The 20064-nt window shown below is 39.8% G+C and overlaps 1 protein-coding gene across 7 annotated transcripts in view; it reads left to right on the top strand.

The window, feature by feature from the left end:
* Nucleotides 1-20064, top strand: part of DTNB (dystrobrevin beta) — a 227678-nt gene that overhangs the window by 158894 nt on the left and 48720 nt on the right. For all 7 annotated transcript variants that reach the window (XM_064571948.1, XM_045884216.3, XM_045884214.3 and 4 more), the window contains 2 exons: nucleotides 11069-11158; nucleotides 14581-14668. In XM_064571948.1, the coding sequence (XP_064428018.1) occupies nucleotides 11069-11158; nucleotides 14581-14668 (178 nt within the window). The remainder of the gene's footprint in view (nucleotides 1-11068; nucleotides 11159-14580; nucleotides 14669-20064) is intronic.

The following is a 20064-nucleotide window of genomic DNA, read 5'->3' as shown; positions in this document are numbered from 1 at the left end:
GTCTTAATCTCGGGGTCATGAGTTCCATGCCCAGCATGGAGCCTACTTAAAAATTTTTAAAAAGAAATAAAGAAGAGTTTGGTTGAAAAGCAAGAATTAATGAGGATTTAAGCATGATCATGAAACAAGTAGCTTGCATGAATTCTTCATGAAGATCTCTCCAAGACAACACAAGAATTACTTTTTTCTCCAATCTATTTTTGAAAGACAGAAAAGCAGAGTAATTGAAAATTAACACATAATCTTATGGGTTGCAGGGTCCTCAGTGTTGGCAGATTTCCAAAGTCCATCTGATGGCCCAGGCAGACAGCCAGGTTTCAACTGTTTCTGGGTTGGGATTAAATTCCATTTCCATTCAAGCATTTAAGGTAAACGCTTCAGCAATTCTAACTCAGGTTAGTACAAACAAAAAGGTTGAGTATTTCCAAGTCCATACTTTAAAGCTTAAGTTTGAAAAATTGAAGCCTACAGAAGAATAGTAACTAATAGTTTCCACCTTTCATTGGACTAAGGCTAGAGGGTCTCAACATGAGCAAGAATTATATCCATTATGGACTGTCAGCTGAACAGAGGGGAAGAAGGAACAGGTCTGGGGAGGAAAACTGAGTTCAGTGTTGCCATGTTCAGACTGAGATGCCTGAGAGATCCTGAGAGTGAAGACAGGTTCTGTGGATTTTGGATGTGGGGGGCCAAGGAAGGGGATGGATGATTCTCCTCCAGGTTCCTTTCTGGCTTAAGTTAAGGTACTTGTGGTTGAAACACAGGAGGAAAATTTGGGCAAAAAGATAACAAGATTATGTTGAGTTAGAAGTACCTATGGGACACGGAGGAGCCAGACCTTAGCATGAGTTCTTGTCATCCAGATTCTTCCAGCTACCTCAGATTCACACTAGCAAAGGACAGACAGGTACTCAGATCCAACAAATGACCAGAAGAACCTACACACACACACACACACACACACACACACACACACAATTTTACCCATTTTTCACATCTGCCTTGGAGACTATTAACTTGAATACCTCTTGACCATATGTCCTGTTAAGAAGCTGACTCAGGGGCATCTGGGTGGCTAAGTTGGTTAAGTGTTTGCCTTCAGCTCAGGTCATGGTCCCAGGGTCCTGGGATTGAGTCTCGCATCGGGCTCCCTGCTCATCGGGGAACCTGCTTCTCCCTCTGCCCCCCCCCAACTCGTGGATTCTCTCGCTCATAAATAAATAAATAAGATCTAAAAACAAAAAAAGGGGGGCGCCTGGGTGGCTCAGGTGGTTAAGTGTCTGCCTTCGGCTCAGGTCATGATCCCAGGGTCCTGGGATCAAGCCCCGCATCAGGTTCCCTGCTTGGCGGGAAGCCTGCTTCTCCCTCTCCCTCTCCCTCTCCCACTCCCCCTGCTTGTGTTCCCTCTCTTGCTGTGTCTCTCTCTGTCAAATAAATAAAATCTTAAAAAAAAAAAAAAAGCTGTCTACAAAGCAGGGCACTGCTTTGTAGTGACATGCCAAGGGTTTGCACATTTAATGGAAATCCCTATAGCAATGCTGAAACTCCTATGGTGATTCAGTTTAACCATGGTTTTTCATTCCTTTTAACATCAAACTATTAAAATATTTCAACTTACTGTAGTAAAGCAGATATTTGAAACAAATCAGTGCTGTGGTTAACAAAAAAATCTTACTTTTTTTCATGGATCTTATTAGGAAATCTCTGGTCTCCTCCCTACCTCACCCCCAAAACATTCTTTCCTTTTTCACCAGATGGCTTTTTCTGAAATACAAGTCTAATGACGTTACTCTCCTGGTCAGAACTTTCCAATGACTCTTTCATTCTATAGCACTGTCCAATAGCATGGAAACCAGCATGGTAGCCACCAGCCATGTGAGGCTGTTGAGCACCTGAACTGTGATAGAGGAAGTGAATTTTTAATTTTATTTAATTTGAATTAGTTTGAATTGAAACAGGTACATGTGACTAATGGCAGCACAGTTCTACAGGATTAGGCCACCGTGTCTGGGTCCTGCTTACTGTGGTGTCCTCGTCTTCTGACTCAGTGCCTGACACCTCATAGGTGCTCCAGACATACTCAGATGCCCAATTTCCACCAGAAGTGCTACCAGAACTGTCGTATATTTGACAGTGAAAATCACCTACTTTTATGGATGGAATTGACATTTGTCAGTTTGGCATCTGTAGCTTATGAAGCTATTCCAAGGGGACTGTTGCCAGCCTCCCCAGCCCTGCCTTATTTTACTCTTTCTACTCAGCTTCTACACACAGAATTACTCAAATCACTTACAGTTTCCCAAGCACGTTTCTGCACATGCTGCTTCTGCCTTTAATGCCTTCCCACCCTTTTCCCCCTTTATTCCCCTTTATCATCTAATTCTTCCTTCTTAACTTCAACTCCTCCCGGAAGCCTTCCCTGATACCCTAAGCTAGATTAAGTAGATTAAGTGTTCTTCCTCTGTGATCTGTAGCCTCTTGTTTGTATCAGTGTATTGTAATTACCTGTTTGTTTGATGCCTTTCTAGATAGACTATAAGCTCATTGAAGGTGGGGACTCACCAGCCTTCATCCAGAAACTTACTTCTTTTCTCCAAATCTTGCTGTTGCTTGCCTCGTAATCAGTACTTCCTCTGTTAGGAAAAGGATTTTCTTCTTCAATTACTTCAAGCACATGGCATCTTATAACATTGCCTGCTTAGTCCATTCAGAGCAGAGAAATAAAAAACATGAGTTACAATGACCTATCTGGTTCTACTCCAGTCCTGCATCGTTCACTCTAGCTACGCCCGCCCCTGGTTATCTGTCCCTTTCCTCTGCAAGAGTGAGAAACTGGCTCCTGTTGCCCACCAGCCATGTACCTGGTAGCATGGATAGCGGTTTCAATATTGCTGATTTATTTCTTCAATAGATTATTGAGATATAATTCATTCACCATACCATCCACCCACTTAAAGTGTATGATTCAGTGGTTTTTGGTGTATTCACAGAGTTGTGCGGCCATCACCACAATCAATTTTAGAACATTTTCATCACCCCCCAGATTGATTTACTACTATAAGATCACTCCCTGCAGTGTGGAGAATTGACTATAGTGGGCAAGAGTCGAAGAGGAAAGCAAGCAAGGGCTGTTGGGTAGTCTGAGTGGCACTTGGTGAGACTTTCCAGATGAGAAAGGGTGGGGACAGGGAGAGCAGTGAAAGGGGCTGGTTTGAGGGTCTTGTTTCAGAGAAGAGCCAGCAGGACTGATTAATAGTTTGGATGTGAGGCATCAGGAAATGAGAGAAAACCAGAGGCCTTCCACTTTGAGCTTGATGGTTGGGTGAGTGGTGATGCTATCCATTTAAACTGGTCAGTTTTGGGGTGCAGCAGGTGAGGAAGTGGGTGGAGAGAGTCAGGGGTTTTAGTTTGAACATGTTAGGTTTGGGATGCCTTTTAGGCAGCCATGGGGAGATGCTGAATAGGCCCTCAAATACATAATCCTGGAGCTCCAGGGAGAGGTCAGGGCTGGAGATGCAAAGTTGTGAGGATTACAGTAATACCTTTTTGGTAAGATTATCCTGAGAATAAGCAAAAGAGTATATGTGAAATTCTCTGATAAGGTCACAGGTACTTTCTTGGTAATGACTACTACATTATCTTCTTTAATCCTTCCTGTACTCTCTAAAGTACATAATACATGAAGTAGATTTTATATTATTATTATTATTTTACAGATGAGGGGACTAAAGCAGAGAGATTAATGTCCAGGCTCACACAGCAAGCAGGTGTGTGTGGATTAAACCCAAGACTGCCTCACTCCAAAGCCCAGGCTCTGGTTGCTATGCTCTCTTGCCTCCTGCTGAGTAATGAGTCCTGCTCCTGGGGCTGCAAACTGCCACTCTGGACGGACGCAGCCTCTGCTTCTGACCTTGTCCCCGCCACAGCTTACCCATCGTCCCCTCCCTCATTGCTCACATCCCTTTCCCACAGGGGGCGCCTCTTCACTTCTGTCAAAGGTACCCTCTCTTGCTGCCTATAGAGCTGCTGAAGCCATGAGACTTAAACACCCCCATCCTCTTGAAGAGCAGGTCTCACACTGGAGTGTGCCTCAGAAGCACCTGGAAGCTTGTTTCAAATGCATGGAGTGGGGAGGGTGCCTTGTGAGGGAAAGAATGCTGCTCAGGATTACCCCCCCTCACTCCTCCCCCTCCCCGGGAGAAATGTGCTCATATCATCATCACTCCTCTTTCAACTCTGGTTTATTCTCCTCACCCTTGCTTTTACTGATCTCCCTAATTGGATAAAATTCTATTATGTCTTTTTTTTTCTTCTTAAGTAATCTCTACAGATAATGTGGGGCTTGAACTCATGATCCCAAGATCAAGAGCCGCATGCTGTACCGGCTGAGCCAATCACGCGCCTTCTGTTATGTCTTCTTAGAGGAGGACAGTGTCCCTCCCATCATAACACATACTACATTTGCCATTTTACATTTATTTGTTTGATCATCTCTTTTTCTACTGAACTGTTAGCACCAAGAGAGCAGCCGCCATGTCTGGGTCCCGCTTACTGTGGTGTCCTCGTCTCCTGACTCAGTGCCCGACACCTTGCAGGTGCTCCAGACATGGACTCAGATGCCCAACTTCCACCAGAAGTGCTACTAGAACTATCATATATTCGGCCATGAAAATCACCTACTTTTATGGTTTGAATTGACATTTGTCAGCTTAGAATAGAACAATTATTATTATTATTATTTTATATATTTATTACTTGTATGGGATTCTAAACTATTCCAAATTACTGACTTTGCTTTAGAAAAACAGATTTCTAAAGCAAAACCTATTTGTAAGTTGGAGATTGTATAGAGATTGATATTTTATCAAAAGGAAAGTGTTTAAATTCAAAAAAGTAAATCTGGAAAAACAGGTACACCTTTGAATGAGTATATATATCACATATATATCTAACGTAATACCCACACCCCAACACAGAATTGTCAGAAAATTCGTGGGCCTTTAAGTTCCTTATTTACTATAGACAGCGACTGATAACGCTTTTCATTTTGGTTTAGATCCCTAGTTATCTGGCAAATGACACTAGTTCTGAATAGCAGTCTTTGTAGAAAATTAAAATGGAGTTTAATAAACTGTTGCTTCTACAGTAAATGCTTCCAATTTCGTTGCTGCCATTCCCTTTTGAATGCACCCTGGTCAGATTTCCACTCCTGTTCACTGCCAAAATCGGTTCTGTCGAGGAGACCAGTGCCGTCCTCAGTGTTAAATCCAGTGATGAATTCTCAGGACTTACCCAGGTTGATCTGTCAGTGGCCGTTGACATAGATGATTGCTCCCTTCTACTTGAAACACTTCCCGTACTTGCCTCCAGGTGTCCTACTCTTCCAGTTTTCCTCCTCTTCCTCCGTGGCCCCCTTCGCTAGTTTTCCATACCTCCTTGAACTCTAAATGTTAGTATGCCAGAGGGACCACCTCTCTTTTCTGTATGTCCTCCCCGTAGGTGATACCATCCAGACTGTGAGCTTTTAATACTGTCTACATACCAGTGACTTCCAAACTTCTTTTTCTGGCCCAGACCTTTTCTCTGAGCTCTGACCTCGTAGATCTTCCTCCGAATCAGTACCTTCACCTGGATATCTAATACACATCTCACAATTAGCATGTTCCAAACTGAGTTCCGTGCCTCACCCTACCAAACTTGCCTCTCTTTCAGTCTTCCCCATCTCAGTTAGTGGCAATCCCGTTCAGAGTTTGCCTAGTCATTAGTTGCTTAGTCAGAACTCCTGATGCTTCTCCATCTACGGTGTCAGATTATTAGATCAGCTTTATCCAAAAACGCTGTCAAAATAGGCCCAGGATCTTGCCATTTCTTATTACTTCAACAGCTACTACTATTCTCCTAGCCACTCTTGTCTCTCATCTGGAATGTGGCAGGAGGCTTCTAATTAGCTGCTTCTTCCCAACTCTCTGATACTTCATCTTCCATAGTGCAGATGATCTTATTAAAATATAAGTTAGAGAATACCTGCCTCTGCTCAAAACCCACCAGCAACTTCTCGTATCAGAGTAAAAGCTGAAGCCCTTATGCTGGCCTCTATAACATTGCTACTTTTCAGTCTGCTAAAGAAGCAATTTTGTTTTCTTTTAATTTCTAGTTTGAAGTAGATCAATACTTTACAAAAGTATAAAAATGAGTTACTACAGAGGCACCTGAGTGGCTCAGTTGGTTAAGCGACCAACTCTTGATTTCGGCTCAGGTCATGATCTCAGCGTCATGAGATTGAACCCTTCCAACCCCACCACCCTGCGTGGGCTCCACGCTCAGCACCAACTCTGCTGTCCCTCTCCCTCCGCCTCTCCCACACCCCTGCTTGCACTAACACACACTTGCGCACACACTCTCTCTCTCAAATAAATAAATAAAATCTTTTTTAAAGTGAGTTACTACAGAGAGAAATTCCTCTGGTCATGATGAAGTAACTGATGTCATATTAGTTCTCCCACTATAAACTTCTAGAAAACTATTCTAACTAAAGCAACTGTTTTCAGAAATTAGTAAGTAGGGCAGGACTGTTTTCTGAGGGAAAGGAAATAGATGAGGAGAGCCCTGTGATTGCCCAGGCTTTCTACTGGGAGGTATTTACTAAAGTCTAGTGCTGGAGACAAAGCAGGGTAAGTGCTATTTGCTGAGAATAAGGAGAGAGAGATTGGAGTTTGGGGAGGCTGGAATTTGCCAAGAGGAATACCAGAGGGGAGGAAGCATGCAGAGAAAGAGCTCCCTAAACCTGCATACAGGTCCCTTCCATCTTTGGCTGAAAACTAAGCTGTGTTTGCATAGAATGAGATTTCATAAGACCACCAAAGAACAACTACCTGGGAGAGAACAGGTCCCAGGGATTTGAAAGTGGAACAGCTACTCAAGCCCAGCCTGTTTTGGGGTTCCAACCAACCAGAGTAGAGACATCATCCAACACTGGGGACATTCAATAAAGACCCCAGGAAGGCCATACTTTAGGAGCAGGGTGAAAATAGCCCTAGATAAAAGTTACTCTAGGTCTGCACTAATGAAACTTTAACACAGGCCACAAAAGGACCAGCCTGTCCAAAAGTAAGTTAACTACCAGATTCTTTAGAAGAAGACAACAAAATCCAGACATTCAACAACATAATCCTCATAATTTCCATCATCCAGTGAAAATTTAGAGGACATAGGAAGCAACTGGAAAGTATGTTCTGTGACCAGAATAAAATTAGTCAGTATAAACAGATCCAGAAATAACAGGCATGATGCAATGAACAGAGATGGACTTTAAAACAGCCACAATAGGGGCACCAGGGTGCTCAGTCAGTTAAGTGTCTGCTTTTGTCTCAGGTCATGATCTCCAGGTCCTGGAATTGACTCAGCAGGGAGTCTGCTTCTCTCTCTCTCCCTATGCCTGGCCTCCCTGCTCATTCTCTCTCTCTCTCAAATAAATAAAAATCTTTTTGTTTTGTTTTTTATTTTATTATGTTACATTAGTCACTATATAATACATCATTAGTTTTTGATGTAGTGATCCATGATTCATCATTCTTGTATGACACCCAGTGCTCCATGCAGTACGTGCCCTCCTTAATGCCCATCGCCTGGCTAACCCATCCCCCCACCCCCCTCCCCTCTAAAACCCTCAATTTGTTTCCTGGAGTCCATAGTCTCTCATGGTTCATCTTCCCCTCTGATTCCCCCCCTTCATTTTCCCCTTCCTTCTAATGTCCTCCATGCTATTCCTTATGTTCCACAAATAAGTGAAACCATATGATAATTGACTTTCTCTGCTTGACTTATTTCACATAGCATAATCTCCAGTCCCATCCGTGTTGATGTAAAAGTTGGGTATTCATCTTTTCTGATGGCTGAGTAATATTCCATTGTATATATGGACCACATCTTTATCCATTCATCTGTTGAAGGGCATCTCGGTTCTTTCCACAGTTTGGCTACCGCAATAACCAAACTGAGCAATAGTCAAATAAGTAAAAATCTTTTTTTTAATTTTTTTTAAATTTTTTTTTAAAGATTTTATTTATTTATTGGAGAGAGAGAGTGAGAGAGAGCATGAGAGGGGAAAGGGTCAGAGGGAGAAGCAGACTCTCCACCAAGCGGGGAGCCTGACATGGGACTCGATCCTGGGACTCCATGACCTGAGCTGAAGGCAGTCACTTAACCAACTGAGCCACCCAGGCGCCCATAAATAAAAATCTTAAAAAAAAAAAAAAAAAAACCAGCCACACCAAATACCAAAAATGTAAAGGAAAATATTAGCATAATGAGGAAAAAAATGGAAATAAAAAAGAACCAACTATAAACATAACTGGAGGTTTCTGCATATATATTCTACTTCAATGACAAAAAGTTTTAAATTAAAAAATAGAACTTCTGGAGTTGAAAGAGATAATACCCAAAATGAAAAAGTCAGTGGATGGACTTAACAGTATATCAGAAATGACAGAAGAAAAAGTCCACTGAACTTAAAGACATAGCGATACAAACTATCCAAAATGCAATACTGGAAAATGAACAGAGCCTCCAAGACTTATGGGACAATGGCAAACAGCCTAACAGAGGGAGGAGAGAAAAATTATTTCAGGAAATATTTTTTCTCAAATTTCCAAATAAATTTTTACAAATTTGATGAAAACTATAAACCCATAGCTACAAGAAGCTCAACAAACTATAATCAGGATAAACAGAAAACCATACCAAGGCACATCACAATCAAATTGCTGAAAACCAGTGATGAAGAAAAAGTATTAAAAGCAGCTAGAGGAAAAAATGTTATATACAGGGGGAAAAAGATAAGATTTTTGAAGTGATTTCTCATTAAAAACAATGCACTTGGGGTGCCTGGGTGGCTCAGTCTGGTAAGCATCTGCCTTCACTGAGGTCATGATCCCAGGGTCCCTGCTCAGTGGGGAGTCTGCTTCTCCCTCTGCCTGCCACTCCCCCTGCTTGTGCTTGTGCTCTCTCTCTCAAATAAATAATAAAATCTTTTTAAAAAAATGCATGCTAGCAGAAAATTGAATGGCATTTGAAAGTAGTGAGAGAACCTGTTTTTACTCCTTCTAAAATATATAGATTTCCTAGCTTTATCCACTGAAAAGTTCTAGAAGCAGTGATCGTCCAGGAACAAGGAGCACCCTAGAACCCTAACTGTGGTCTCTAAACATTCTTTCCTAGTAAAGGGAACCTGCAATCCTTGAAGGAATAGTTGATTCCAAGTGTGGGGCAGGACACACACAAGATAGGACTGGGGCATCTTACCAACCAAGTGGGTCATCTGTGCCAACCAAGGAAGCTAATGATATCTAATGGATATATTAGATTAACACAGGAGCCTACTTATAGGAGCTCCCACTGGCCAAAGATAGGACAATTTGAACATCAAAATGATGATTGTAATGGATTGAAGTAATCAGATACATAAAAATCTATGAGTCCCTAATGATACTAAAAAAGAAAACTCCTTGGTAACCATTGGAGGTTGCTAGGGCACTAATTCATTGTTCTGAAATTTGTTAAATAGTAAGAAATGCCAAACATTTGTTTTACCTTTTCTGAATGATCGGTATTTCAAGATAAACAAATAGAGAAACTAATAAATGCAGAAAAGATGATAAAATTGGAAACTGGATCTTGAATCTAGGCAAATCATTAGTAAATGCTAAAGCCATTAGGTGAAAAGTTGATGGGGGACTTTATAATGGAGAGATGTAACCAATAACATCTGAATCCACTGATTAATATTTATATTCCATTGTGTGCCCCCTATTTGATTTTTAAGTGCACCATATTACCTACAACAGATTCTAGCCCCTTCTCAAAAAATGAAACGAAAGCAAAAACTTTAATCAAATCTCTAGCTCTAGCCACAGGGGATAGAGAAACAAATTAAATGGCACCAAGAAAATAATCAGTCAAATCCAGAATCTAGGGTATGCCACTAGATAACTTGCTTTCTTCACAAATAAATGACATGACAGAAACAAGGAAAAGGAAGAACTGTTAGAGATTAAAAACAGAAACATATCAACCAAATGCAGTGTGTATGCACCTTGTTGGAATCTTGATTCTAAATGTAGATGGATATTTTTGAAGATCTGAGGAATTTTTTGGATGGACTGAGTTAAAATTTTCTTAATTTTTTTTTTAGGTGTGATGATGGCATTGTGGTTATGTAAATTAAGTATTCTCAAATGAAATAATAAATTGTCTGGGATTTGCTCCAGCCACCTCATTCTAGACAAAAAGTTGAGCGAAGGAAGAATAGATTCAATAAGTTGGCAAATTTGGGGTTTTGTTGAAGTTTGGTGATGGGTACATGAAAAGTAGTCATTAGTTCACTCCCCATTTTGTGCATGTTTTAACATTTTTGGAATAAAACACTTTTAGAAACTCTTTTGCTTAAGGACCGTCTGAATGTCTATAAAAGAGTCTCGCTCAGAATGTATACAGTGTTGTCTTACAATAAGGAACAATTCTAACAAGTTTGGTTTAAGTATCAGTTTTATGGGAGAAAATAGAATGATGCTAAAGGCAGTACGTATCCTTATAGAAATAAAAGGGTTTAACTGGTGTCATGAGGTAACACTGAAAATTCTTTACATGTAGACAAAAGCTATAAAAGCAGTAGGGGGCATTTGGTGATGTTAAATAGACCCACTCTGCCTGTTTTCCTGCCATTGGGCATTCCCTAAAAGGTGCATCCATCTCAGAGCCCAGAACGTGGGTAAGACTGATGGGCAAGGCTTCTTGGTGACCCCTCCTTGCTTTCCCCTGCTCAGATGCGGAAGTGTCAGTCACCCAAGGCTGTTTCCTAAGAGACTGCTTTTGTTTAAAGGATTGGTGAAACGTATTTTCTATGGTCTAACACCATATTCCATTATGTATTGTGGTTTTTTATTGTTTTCCTTATCATGATTTATTATTTTTTTCTATTTTTCTTTGAAGTTTGCCCATGTTAATCCATGTTCATTTTTCGCTCTGTATGTGTTTGTGTTGTGCTTGGTGTCTTTGCGTCCGTTGTTCCTAGGTTACAGTATAGCCAGGATATACGCAGTCACTTGGCCGATGAGCATGCGCTGATAGCCTCCTATGTGGCCCGTCTGCAACACTGTGCACGGTCAGTGGTAGAGCAGCGACAGCAGGCCGGTCGCCAGGGGCTGATCAGAGGGAGGGAGAGCTGTGTTACCTGGGCTTGCCAGCTGGAAAAAGCTCTGCATGTGGGGTTTTTCTTGAGAAGCTACCAGCTATGTTTGGCAGAGTTTAAATAATTGCTAAAGCATTAACTTCTAAAAGAGAAGGAGCCTTGCCAAGCCTGGGCACTTACCTAAACATATCGTCAGAAATGCTGTTTTAAAGTGGAATTCATTTCCTTCAGCTTACACTTAAAGGCTCTGTAAATGGCAAACATACGCAGTCCCAAAGATGTACATTCACAGAGCTCTTTGATGCACCCTCTTACTGCTCATTCTTGTCTAAATAATGAAACCTTTCTACCGACATTCAGAGCATAGGGTTAATCAACCCACAGATATCTCACTTTGTCTAATCTTTGATACCATCACCCTGTAACATCTTTGCATGTTACAACTTCATCTCTTCCCCCCAAATCTGGTCATTGTTGATTATTTAAACCACTGGTTTGCAATAGTGGTATTGGATCATTGTCACTTGAGGGAGACTTTACCCAAACAATATGTACGTCCACATGTGATAATTATACGTAATATAATAACTCCATATTCCCCTTTCTCTGAAAACTACTGGTAGTGACTCACTGTTAATGTGGGAATATGCCTGGTTCCTCAGTGGGTTAGGATAGAAAAACGTTTGATAACCACTAACTACAGCAAAGTTAACCCTTTAAAACAAAGTGCCATTGCATTCAGGTAGACCCAGAGCTACCTGTCCACTCTGTGTCCATACCCATTCTGCAAGGAGAATAGCAGGTAAAGTTTAAATAATCTAAAGCCATCCCTCCACTCTACATAGCAGCAGATTGATTCTTACTCTTAGAGAGGAAGCGTAATTTATTAACTAAGCACATAAGAGAGTCTGGAGCCTTACATTTTGATCTTAGTTTTGCCCAGAACATGCCGTGGCTCCGTGAGAAGGTGTTGACCTTGGTTTTATTTCCTGTGATAACAAGAATAAATAATGTGAAAAAATATATATTTGGAAAGGACTGTTTTCTATATTATACTTCATACCATTTCCCATAGTTTTGCCAGTGTGACTAAATAGCTTTGATATTTTTTGGCATTTATTTAATTCTAAAGTCTACTTTCCTACTTCCCAAGTATGTTTAATAGGCTTTTCCTATGGGAGGGAAGGAAAGGCCTGATAATTGGGCATCATATCAACCAAGAGTGCCTCTTCAGCCAACAGATGATTTCTGTGCAGTCTGTCCCAGCTCCTTGGGTCTCTAGGAATAGAGTTGTCTCATCCCTGGCAGGACAGCTTACTTATTATCAGTAAGGGCAGTTGTCCAGGTGATTAAAAGTTTCCATGGTGAAAATAGAAGCAGAGTGTTGGCAGAGGCTGCAACCTGATATTTCAGCCCCAGAAGATTTATGGGAGGTTTAGCTAAGGTCCTCAAGCGTCCTGGCTTAGGGATTAGGCTTCCTGAGCAAGAACTGGTGGCTGGGAGCCCTGGGAGAACATGAGGATTGGGTGAGTACTGCATTTCTTGATTTATAGTCTAAGGAACTGAGCTTCATGCTCCTCAAAGAAGTCAGAAATTTCCTGGCTAATTCTGAAAATGAAAGTCAGCTCAAGCAGAAAAATAAGGAACCTTTCTAATTTTCCTCTTAATTTTCATTGACCTTAAAACCTCTCATCAACATAAAGTTCTAGTTTCTGGTTGGAAAGCATAGCCAATTAAAGCAACCATGTCGTCCACACTTAGGTATAAATGACAAGTAGAATTAACCTTCCTAGGGAGATGGAACACGATGGAGGAGAGGGAGCTTTTTTGCACAGAGGAAAAAATTAAGTTTTTGTTATATCCCTTGCCAAAACAAAGGGCAGTAACTTTAAGTCCCATTTCTTAGGTTGCCAGTCCCTCTATAATATTATCCACTTGTATAATGTTCATTTTTGTTGTTTTTTTTAAAGATAAAGGTAGTTCTCTTATTTCCAGCAAACAACTTTAAGGCACAAATATTATAGTTCAGCCTTGACCTTGGGGCCTTGACCCTAATGTATTAAAGCCAATTGATGGTAGCATGTTCTTATTACAAAATCATCTCATGAGAGGATGATGATACAGACTGACATTTGCGTACCTAAAATTATAAAGTATTCAGAAGTGGCACAGGCAGAAGAAGTACATTAAAAAGAAAATCCATCCTAGAGGAAAGACCAAGTTAAGCTTAAAGACTTAGCCACAATGATAGAAATACAGAAAGGTGAAAAAAATCTAGGAAAAATACAGTTGATTCTATACATGAAAAGGTCAGATACATTTCTATCAATTTAACTTCACCCTTCCCAGATTCCCCCCCATCAGTAATTATTACAAGATTTGACGAGTATTGAACTCATGTCTTTAAATTTTTTCTTATTACTAATTGTGTTGCTAAATTCCATTCAGAGGTTTTTGGAACACCAAGAACCAAGGGCCGACGTAGAAGCAGGCCACAACAGCCATCTTGGGTCAGTTGTCATCACCACTGTTACCTTAAAGCATCTGCCAGACTTAAACAAACAGAATTCTATAGCCACAGTCCCTATTAATCTAGGAGTGCCCTGCTATGGATAAATGACAGTTGATGTAACATGCTAAACTAAAGGAGTCCATTATTTCATAATCCAGTCAAAAGGTCATTGCATCACATATACACAGAGCTAGGAACACTTCCTTCATCCAGGTGCAGCAGTATCTGATATCCCACATAAGTCTTAAAGACCTTAAAGTTAAGGTGCTGGTACTCTTGTGAAAGAGTAATGGACTAAATTAATTCACTCTAAGATGGGGCTGTAATTGTGGAACAAACATGGTGAAAGAAGAGAAAGACACATCGAAAGGGAATGTTTGATACCATGGATTCTTCTCCAGCTTTACCATATGTTGGACCTGCCCTTTCCTGGGCTCCTCAGTTTTCCTCAGTTGTTCAGCCAGTGTTAAGTGTACTTTTCTTTAGCCCTCTGTTTTTCATGATGCTTTAGTTTTCTCTTGATCTTTTAAAATTCAAGACCTATGTCTAAAAGTTATGAGTTTTTCCAAAACATTTGATTAGAAATCCCCCCTCAGACTTTGCAGATGCTCTGTCTTTTCTCGGACCTTGCATTCAAAAAGAAGTGCCCCTTCTTACAGCGTAGGAGCCAGGGGGATGCTGCTGAAAAGAAAGGGCATGTGTGGTCTCATCATTTCTCTATAAACCACCTTTCAGAAGACCATTATTATCTATGACCCAGGCCTCTTGTTTCTTTTGCTACCATACTTTTTTATAAGCTTTCTCCCATCTGTTCTTTCTAAGAGAAAAGCAAGGGTAGGGAATGTTTAATAGACACCTGTTGAATTTTTTGTCTCTTTGGCAGTGTCCTGGATAGTCCAAGCCGACTGGATGAGGAACACCGACTTATAGCTCGCTATGCTGCCCGGCTGGCTGCAGAAGCAGGAAACATGGTGAGTAAACGAAAGGTCCTAGTAGAGTAGCGGAAATTAGCATTATTTTAATATACAAATTGTAGGTGATAGTAAACATGAAACTTAGAAGAATAGGTACCTCAGGAACAGAAGGAGAGGAGTGGGTTGTTTAGGGAAGGGATTATAGTGGCCTTTAATTTTATCTACAGTATCCTCTATAAAAAATGAATCAAGAAAATCAAAGAGGGGCGCGTGGGTGGCTCAGTTGTTAAGCGTCTGCCTTCGGCTCAGGTCATGATCCCAGGGTCCTGGGATCAAGCCCTGCATCGGGCTCCCTGCTCAGCGGGAAGCCTGCTTCTCCCTCTCCTACTCCACTTGCTTGTGTTCCCTCTCTTGCTGTGTCTGTCTGTAAAATTAATTAATTAATTAATTAATTAATTAAAATCTTAAAAAAAAGAAGAAAATCAAAGAGCTAGAATTTGGTTCTTTAAAAAGCAATAAAATTAATTACCCCCTAGAAATCCTGATCAAGAAAAAAGGAAAGAAAATACAAATTACCAATATCACAAATGAAAGAAGGGACATTGCTACAGACCCTATAGTTATTATAAGGATGATAAGGGAATATTGTGAGCAACTTTTTGCCAATAAATTTGGCAACCTAGATGAAATAAGCAAATTCCTTGGAAGATACAAATTAGGGTTGTCTGGCTGGTTCAGTCAGTAGAGTATGCAGCTCTTGATCTTGAAGTTGTGGGTTCAAGCCACATGTAGGGTATAGAATCTTTTTTAAAAAAACGACACAAATTAACAAAACTGACTTAAGAAAAAATAGAAAATCTAAATAGTCCTAAATCTGTTAAGGAAATTGAATTTGTAATTAACTTCCCACAAAGAAAACTCTAAGCTCAGAGGGCTGAACTGTTGAATACTATCATATATTTAAGGAAGAAATAATAACAATCTGACATAAATTCTCAATACACAGAGGAAGAAGGTACACTTTCCAAGTCATTTTATCAGGCTACTCTAAACCTGATACAAAAAAAAAGCCATTACAAGAAAATAAAATCCATAATCAAATTCTCTCATGAATATGGATGAAAAAACCTTTAACAAAATATTACCAAATTGAATGTGGAAATATATAAAAAGGATAATACTCCATGATCAAGTGAGATTTATCCTAGGAGTACAGATTCATTTAATACATAAAAATCAGCCAACGTATTTCACCATATTAGCAGTTTAAAAAAGAAAATTATAAGATCATTTCAGTAGGTGCAGAAAAAATATTTGACAATAATGCCCATTTATGATAACATTTCTCAATATACCAGGAGTCAAAGAAGCTTCTTCAATCTGATAAAGAACACCTACAAAAAAACGTACAGCTAATATTATACCAAAAGGTTAAATTTTGGAGTATTTCCTACCTAATATTGAGAACAAGCAAAGGTGTCCACTTTTCACCACCTCTATTCAAAATTGTACTGGAGGCCTTAGCCAGTGAAGAAAAGGGCATAAATGTTGGAAAGGAAGAAGTAAAGCTGTCCTATTTGCAGACGACATGATTATGTAGAGACAGTCCTAAGGAATCTATAAAAACACTCCTAGAACAGATACATGACTATAGAGCAGTGTTGCAGGATACAAAGTCAGTGTACAAAAATTGATTATATTTCCATCTATAGCAGTGAGTAATTAGAAAACTAAATTTAGGAAAAACACCATTTACTATAAGATTAAAAAAACATCAAATACTTATGGATAAATTTAATGAAAGATGTTAAGACTGAAAACTATAAAATATTGCTGAGAAGAATTAAAGAAAACCTAAATAAGTGGAGAGGTTTGCCATGGAATATTCACATTCAATATAGTTAGGATGGCACATTTTTCCAAATTTATCTGTAGATTCAATACCAATCCAAATCCCAATAAACTTTGAAGAAACTGGCCAACTGATTTTAAAATATATTTGGAAACCAGAGGACTTAGAAAAACCAAGTCTTTAAAAAGAGCAAAGTTGAAGGACTTAACAACTCTACTTGACATCAAGACTTACAAAAAGCCACAGTAATCAAGAAAGTGTGATATTGGCAAAAGAATACACAAGTGGGACGCCTGGGTGGCTCAGTCGGTTAAGCGTCTGCCTTCGACTCAGGTCATGATCCCAGGGTTCTGGGATCCTTGCTCCTCAGCAAGGAGCCAGCTTCTCCCTCTGCCTGCCTCTGTCTCTCTCTCTCTCTGATAAATAAATAAAATCTTAAAAAAAAAAAAAAAAAGAATACACAAGTCATCCATACAGTAAGCTCACATGTATAAGGTCAAATGACTTTTTTTTTTTTTTTAACAAGGCACAAAAGAAATTCAGTTGGGAAAGGAAAATCTTTTTAACAAGTGCTTCTGGAAAAACTATATATTTATATGAAATAAAGAACCTCAACCTCTTCCTCATACTTTACGTAGGAACCAGTTTGAAATGTATCATAAATTTAAACATAAAAGCTAAAACCATAAAGCTACTAAAAGAAGGCTTAGAAAAATATCTTCATGTCTTTGGAGCAGGCAAAGAATTCTTAGAGGAATCATGAACCATTAAAAACTGATAAGTTGGACCTTATTGAAAATAAATTCTTTCCTCATTAAAGAATACTATTAAAAAGACAAAGCCCAACCTGAAAGAAAATATTTGCAACACGTGTCTGACAAAGGACAAACTATGTAACGAATTCCTGCACCTCAAATTCCTGCCCAAATTTTAAATGGTCTAAAGACTTGGACAGACACTTCACAGAAGAAGATATACAAATGGGCAATAAGCACATAAAAAGGTGCTTGATATCATTAATCATCAGGAAAATGCCAATTAAAACCATAATGACCCACTAGAATGACTACAGTGAAAAAGATTGACAACATCAATTGTTGGAGATGAGGTGGAGCACATGGAATTCTCATACACTGCATACCAAAAGTACATAAATTTGATTACGTGTACATGAAATTCTAGAATAGGTAAAATTGATTTATAGTGACGGAAATTGCACCAGGTACTGTTTCTGGGAATGGGGATATTGAAATAAAGGTAAGGAAACTTTCTGGATTGATAGAAACATTCTGCATTTTTATAGAGGTGTGTGTTACGAGAGTTGTATGTATTTGTCAAGACCGATTGGATGGCATACTTAGGATATGAGTATTATATCTCAGTTAAAAGAAAGAGGAACCAAGAATGGTGAATATGTAAGTTTGATTGCATTGAGAAATGGCTACCCAAGGATTTGCCATGGGTTTACTGCAATTTTGAAATAATTTATAATAAAATGTTCTCTTTTTTCTTTCATTTCAGCCCTTTACTTTCCTTGAAGAGTTATGTGCATATTAATATCCATTTTTCCTTCCCTCCCTCATGTATGTATTCATTTGGCAAATATTTATTTTGTTCCTATGATGTGCCAGATTGGATACTATGATGAACAAATGATTCCTGCCCTCATGGAACTAACAGTCTAGTGAGAGAGACAAACAGTAAACAAATACACTATTAAACTTAACTATAGGGGCGCCTGGTGGCTCAGTCGGTTAAGCATCTGACTCTTGGCTTCAGCTCAGGTCGTGATCTCGGGGTCCTGGGATCGAGCCCCGCATCAGGCTCCCCACTCAGCAGGGGAGTCTCTTTCCCTCTCTCTCCCTCTGTCCCTCCTCCCACTCATGCTCTCTCTCTTTCTGAAATAAATAAAATCTTAAAAAAAATAAACAATTACAAATAATTAGGTGCACTGGAGGAAAAATGGAAGGAACTATGAAAATGGATAGCAGGTCCCTGACATACACTGTATGGCCTCTGTGAGAAAGTGTTACTTGTGTTGAGATCTGAAGATAAAAGAATTCATTTTCCTGAGAACTAAAAAGGACTGAAACCCAAAGCAGCCCCTGGGCCACTGTTGCTGCCCCTCCTGCCCTATGCTTAGGTTTTAACTGTCTTGAGGTGCAGTGGGCAAAACCTTGTATGTATGCAAAGTGGAGAGTTGGAAATGAGGCTTTCACATTAAGCTAGGCCCCTGAAAGCATTATAACCCGGTGAAGGTACAGTGTAGAAGACCATCCGCCAACACAAAGATAGAACAAGAAAGCTTTAGGTTCTCCTCCTGTTGGAGTGGAAGAGGTCTCCCCTGGGGATTCACAACCTTAGTCCTGTCTGTACTTGTGTTGGGTCCATTTACATTACTTCATAGATTGAGAAACACCAAAGTAAAATTTTAATATAAAATTAATCCTACGGCATTGAGGAGAAGCAAAATATAAATCCTCTCCTGAGGTTAACATTCTCAATTGAGGCCAAGCAGTGATTCCCACAGAAAGAGTCCAACTAAACATGAACTCCTGAGCATCTCTGTCAGTGACTTTAGATACTAGAATCATTGGCTATAGAATAACTATGTTTAAAATTTCTTCAGACCTGAGGGGCGCCTGGGTGGCTCAGTCATTAAGCTTCTGCCTTCGGCTCAGGTAATGATCCCAGGGTCCTGGAATCGAGCCCCACGGGGGGCTCTCTGCTCAGCGGGGAGCCTGCTTCTCCCTCTCTCACTGTGTCTCTCTCTGTCAAATAAATAAAATCTTTAAAAAAAATAAAATTTCTTCAGACCTGAAAGAAGGAATTAAAAACATGATAAAAGAAAAGACTATCTAAAGAGACTGGAGATGAAAACAATCCAAATAGAACATAAACATTTTAAAAACAAAAGTTGCTGAAATTTAAAACTCAGTGGATGGGTTAAATGTTAGGTCAGACACAGCTGCACAGAGAATTAGTCTGCTGGAAAATACATGTAAGAAGGTTCCCCAAATGGGGGCGCCTGGGTGGCTCAGATGGTTAAGCATCTGCCTTCAGCTCAGGTCATGATCCCAGGGTCCTAGGATTGAGCCCCACGTTGGGCTCCCTGCTCAGTGGAGAGCCTGCTTCTCCCTCTCCCTCTGCTGCTCTCCCTGCTTGTGTTTGCTCTCTCTTCCTCTCTCTCTGTCAAATAAATAAAAATAAAATCTTTTTAAAAAAGAAGTTTCCCAAATACAACACAAAAAGGTGAAAAATTTGAAACAAGGTTTTCAGACATGGAAGATGGAGAACCAACAGTCAACTCATTGGAATCCCCCCACCTCCCCCCCCAAAAAAGGAAAGTAAATTTATTTTCTATTAGGTGAGAAAGTATTTGAGGGATTAATGGCTGAAAAAATTTACAAAATTGATTCATGACATGAATCCTCAGACTGAAATATCACAATGAGTCCTAAACTGGATAAATAAAAGTTCACACCTACGTGTATCCTAGTGAAACTGCAGAATACAAAGACAAGATACTCAAAAAGCAACCAGAGAGGATAGATACCTACAAAGAATCGATAATTAGATTTCTCAACACCAAGAACAATAT

The sequence above is a fragment of the Mirounga angustirostris genome, unplaced genomic scaffold, assembly GCF_029215605.1.
Source record: "Mirounga angustirostris isolate CCGP_5_RB_7025 unplaced genomic scaffold, mMirAng1.0.hap1 SCAF_10, whole genome shotgun sequence".
NCBI lineage: Eukaryota > Metazoa > Chordata > Mammalia > Carnivora > Phocidae > Mirounga > Mirounga angustirostris.
The sequence above is the reverse complement of the archived record's forward strand: the minus strand, read 5'-3'. Positions and strand labels throughout refer to the sequence as shown.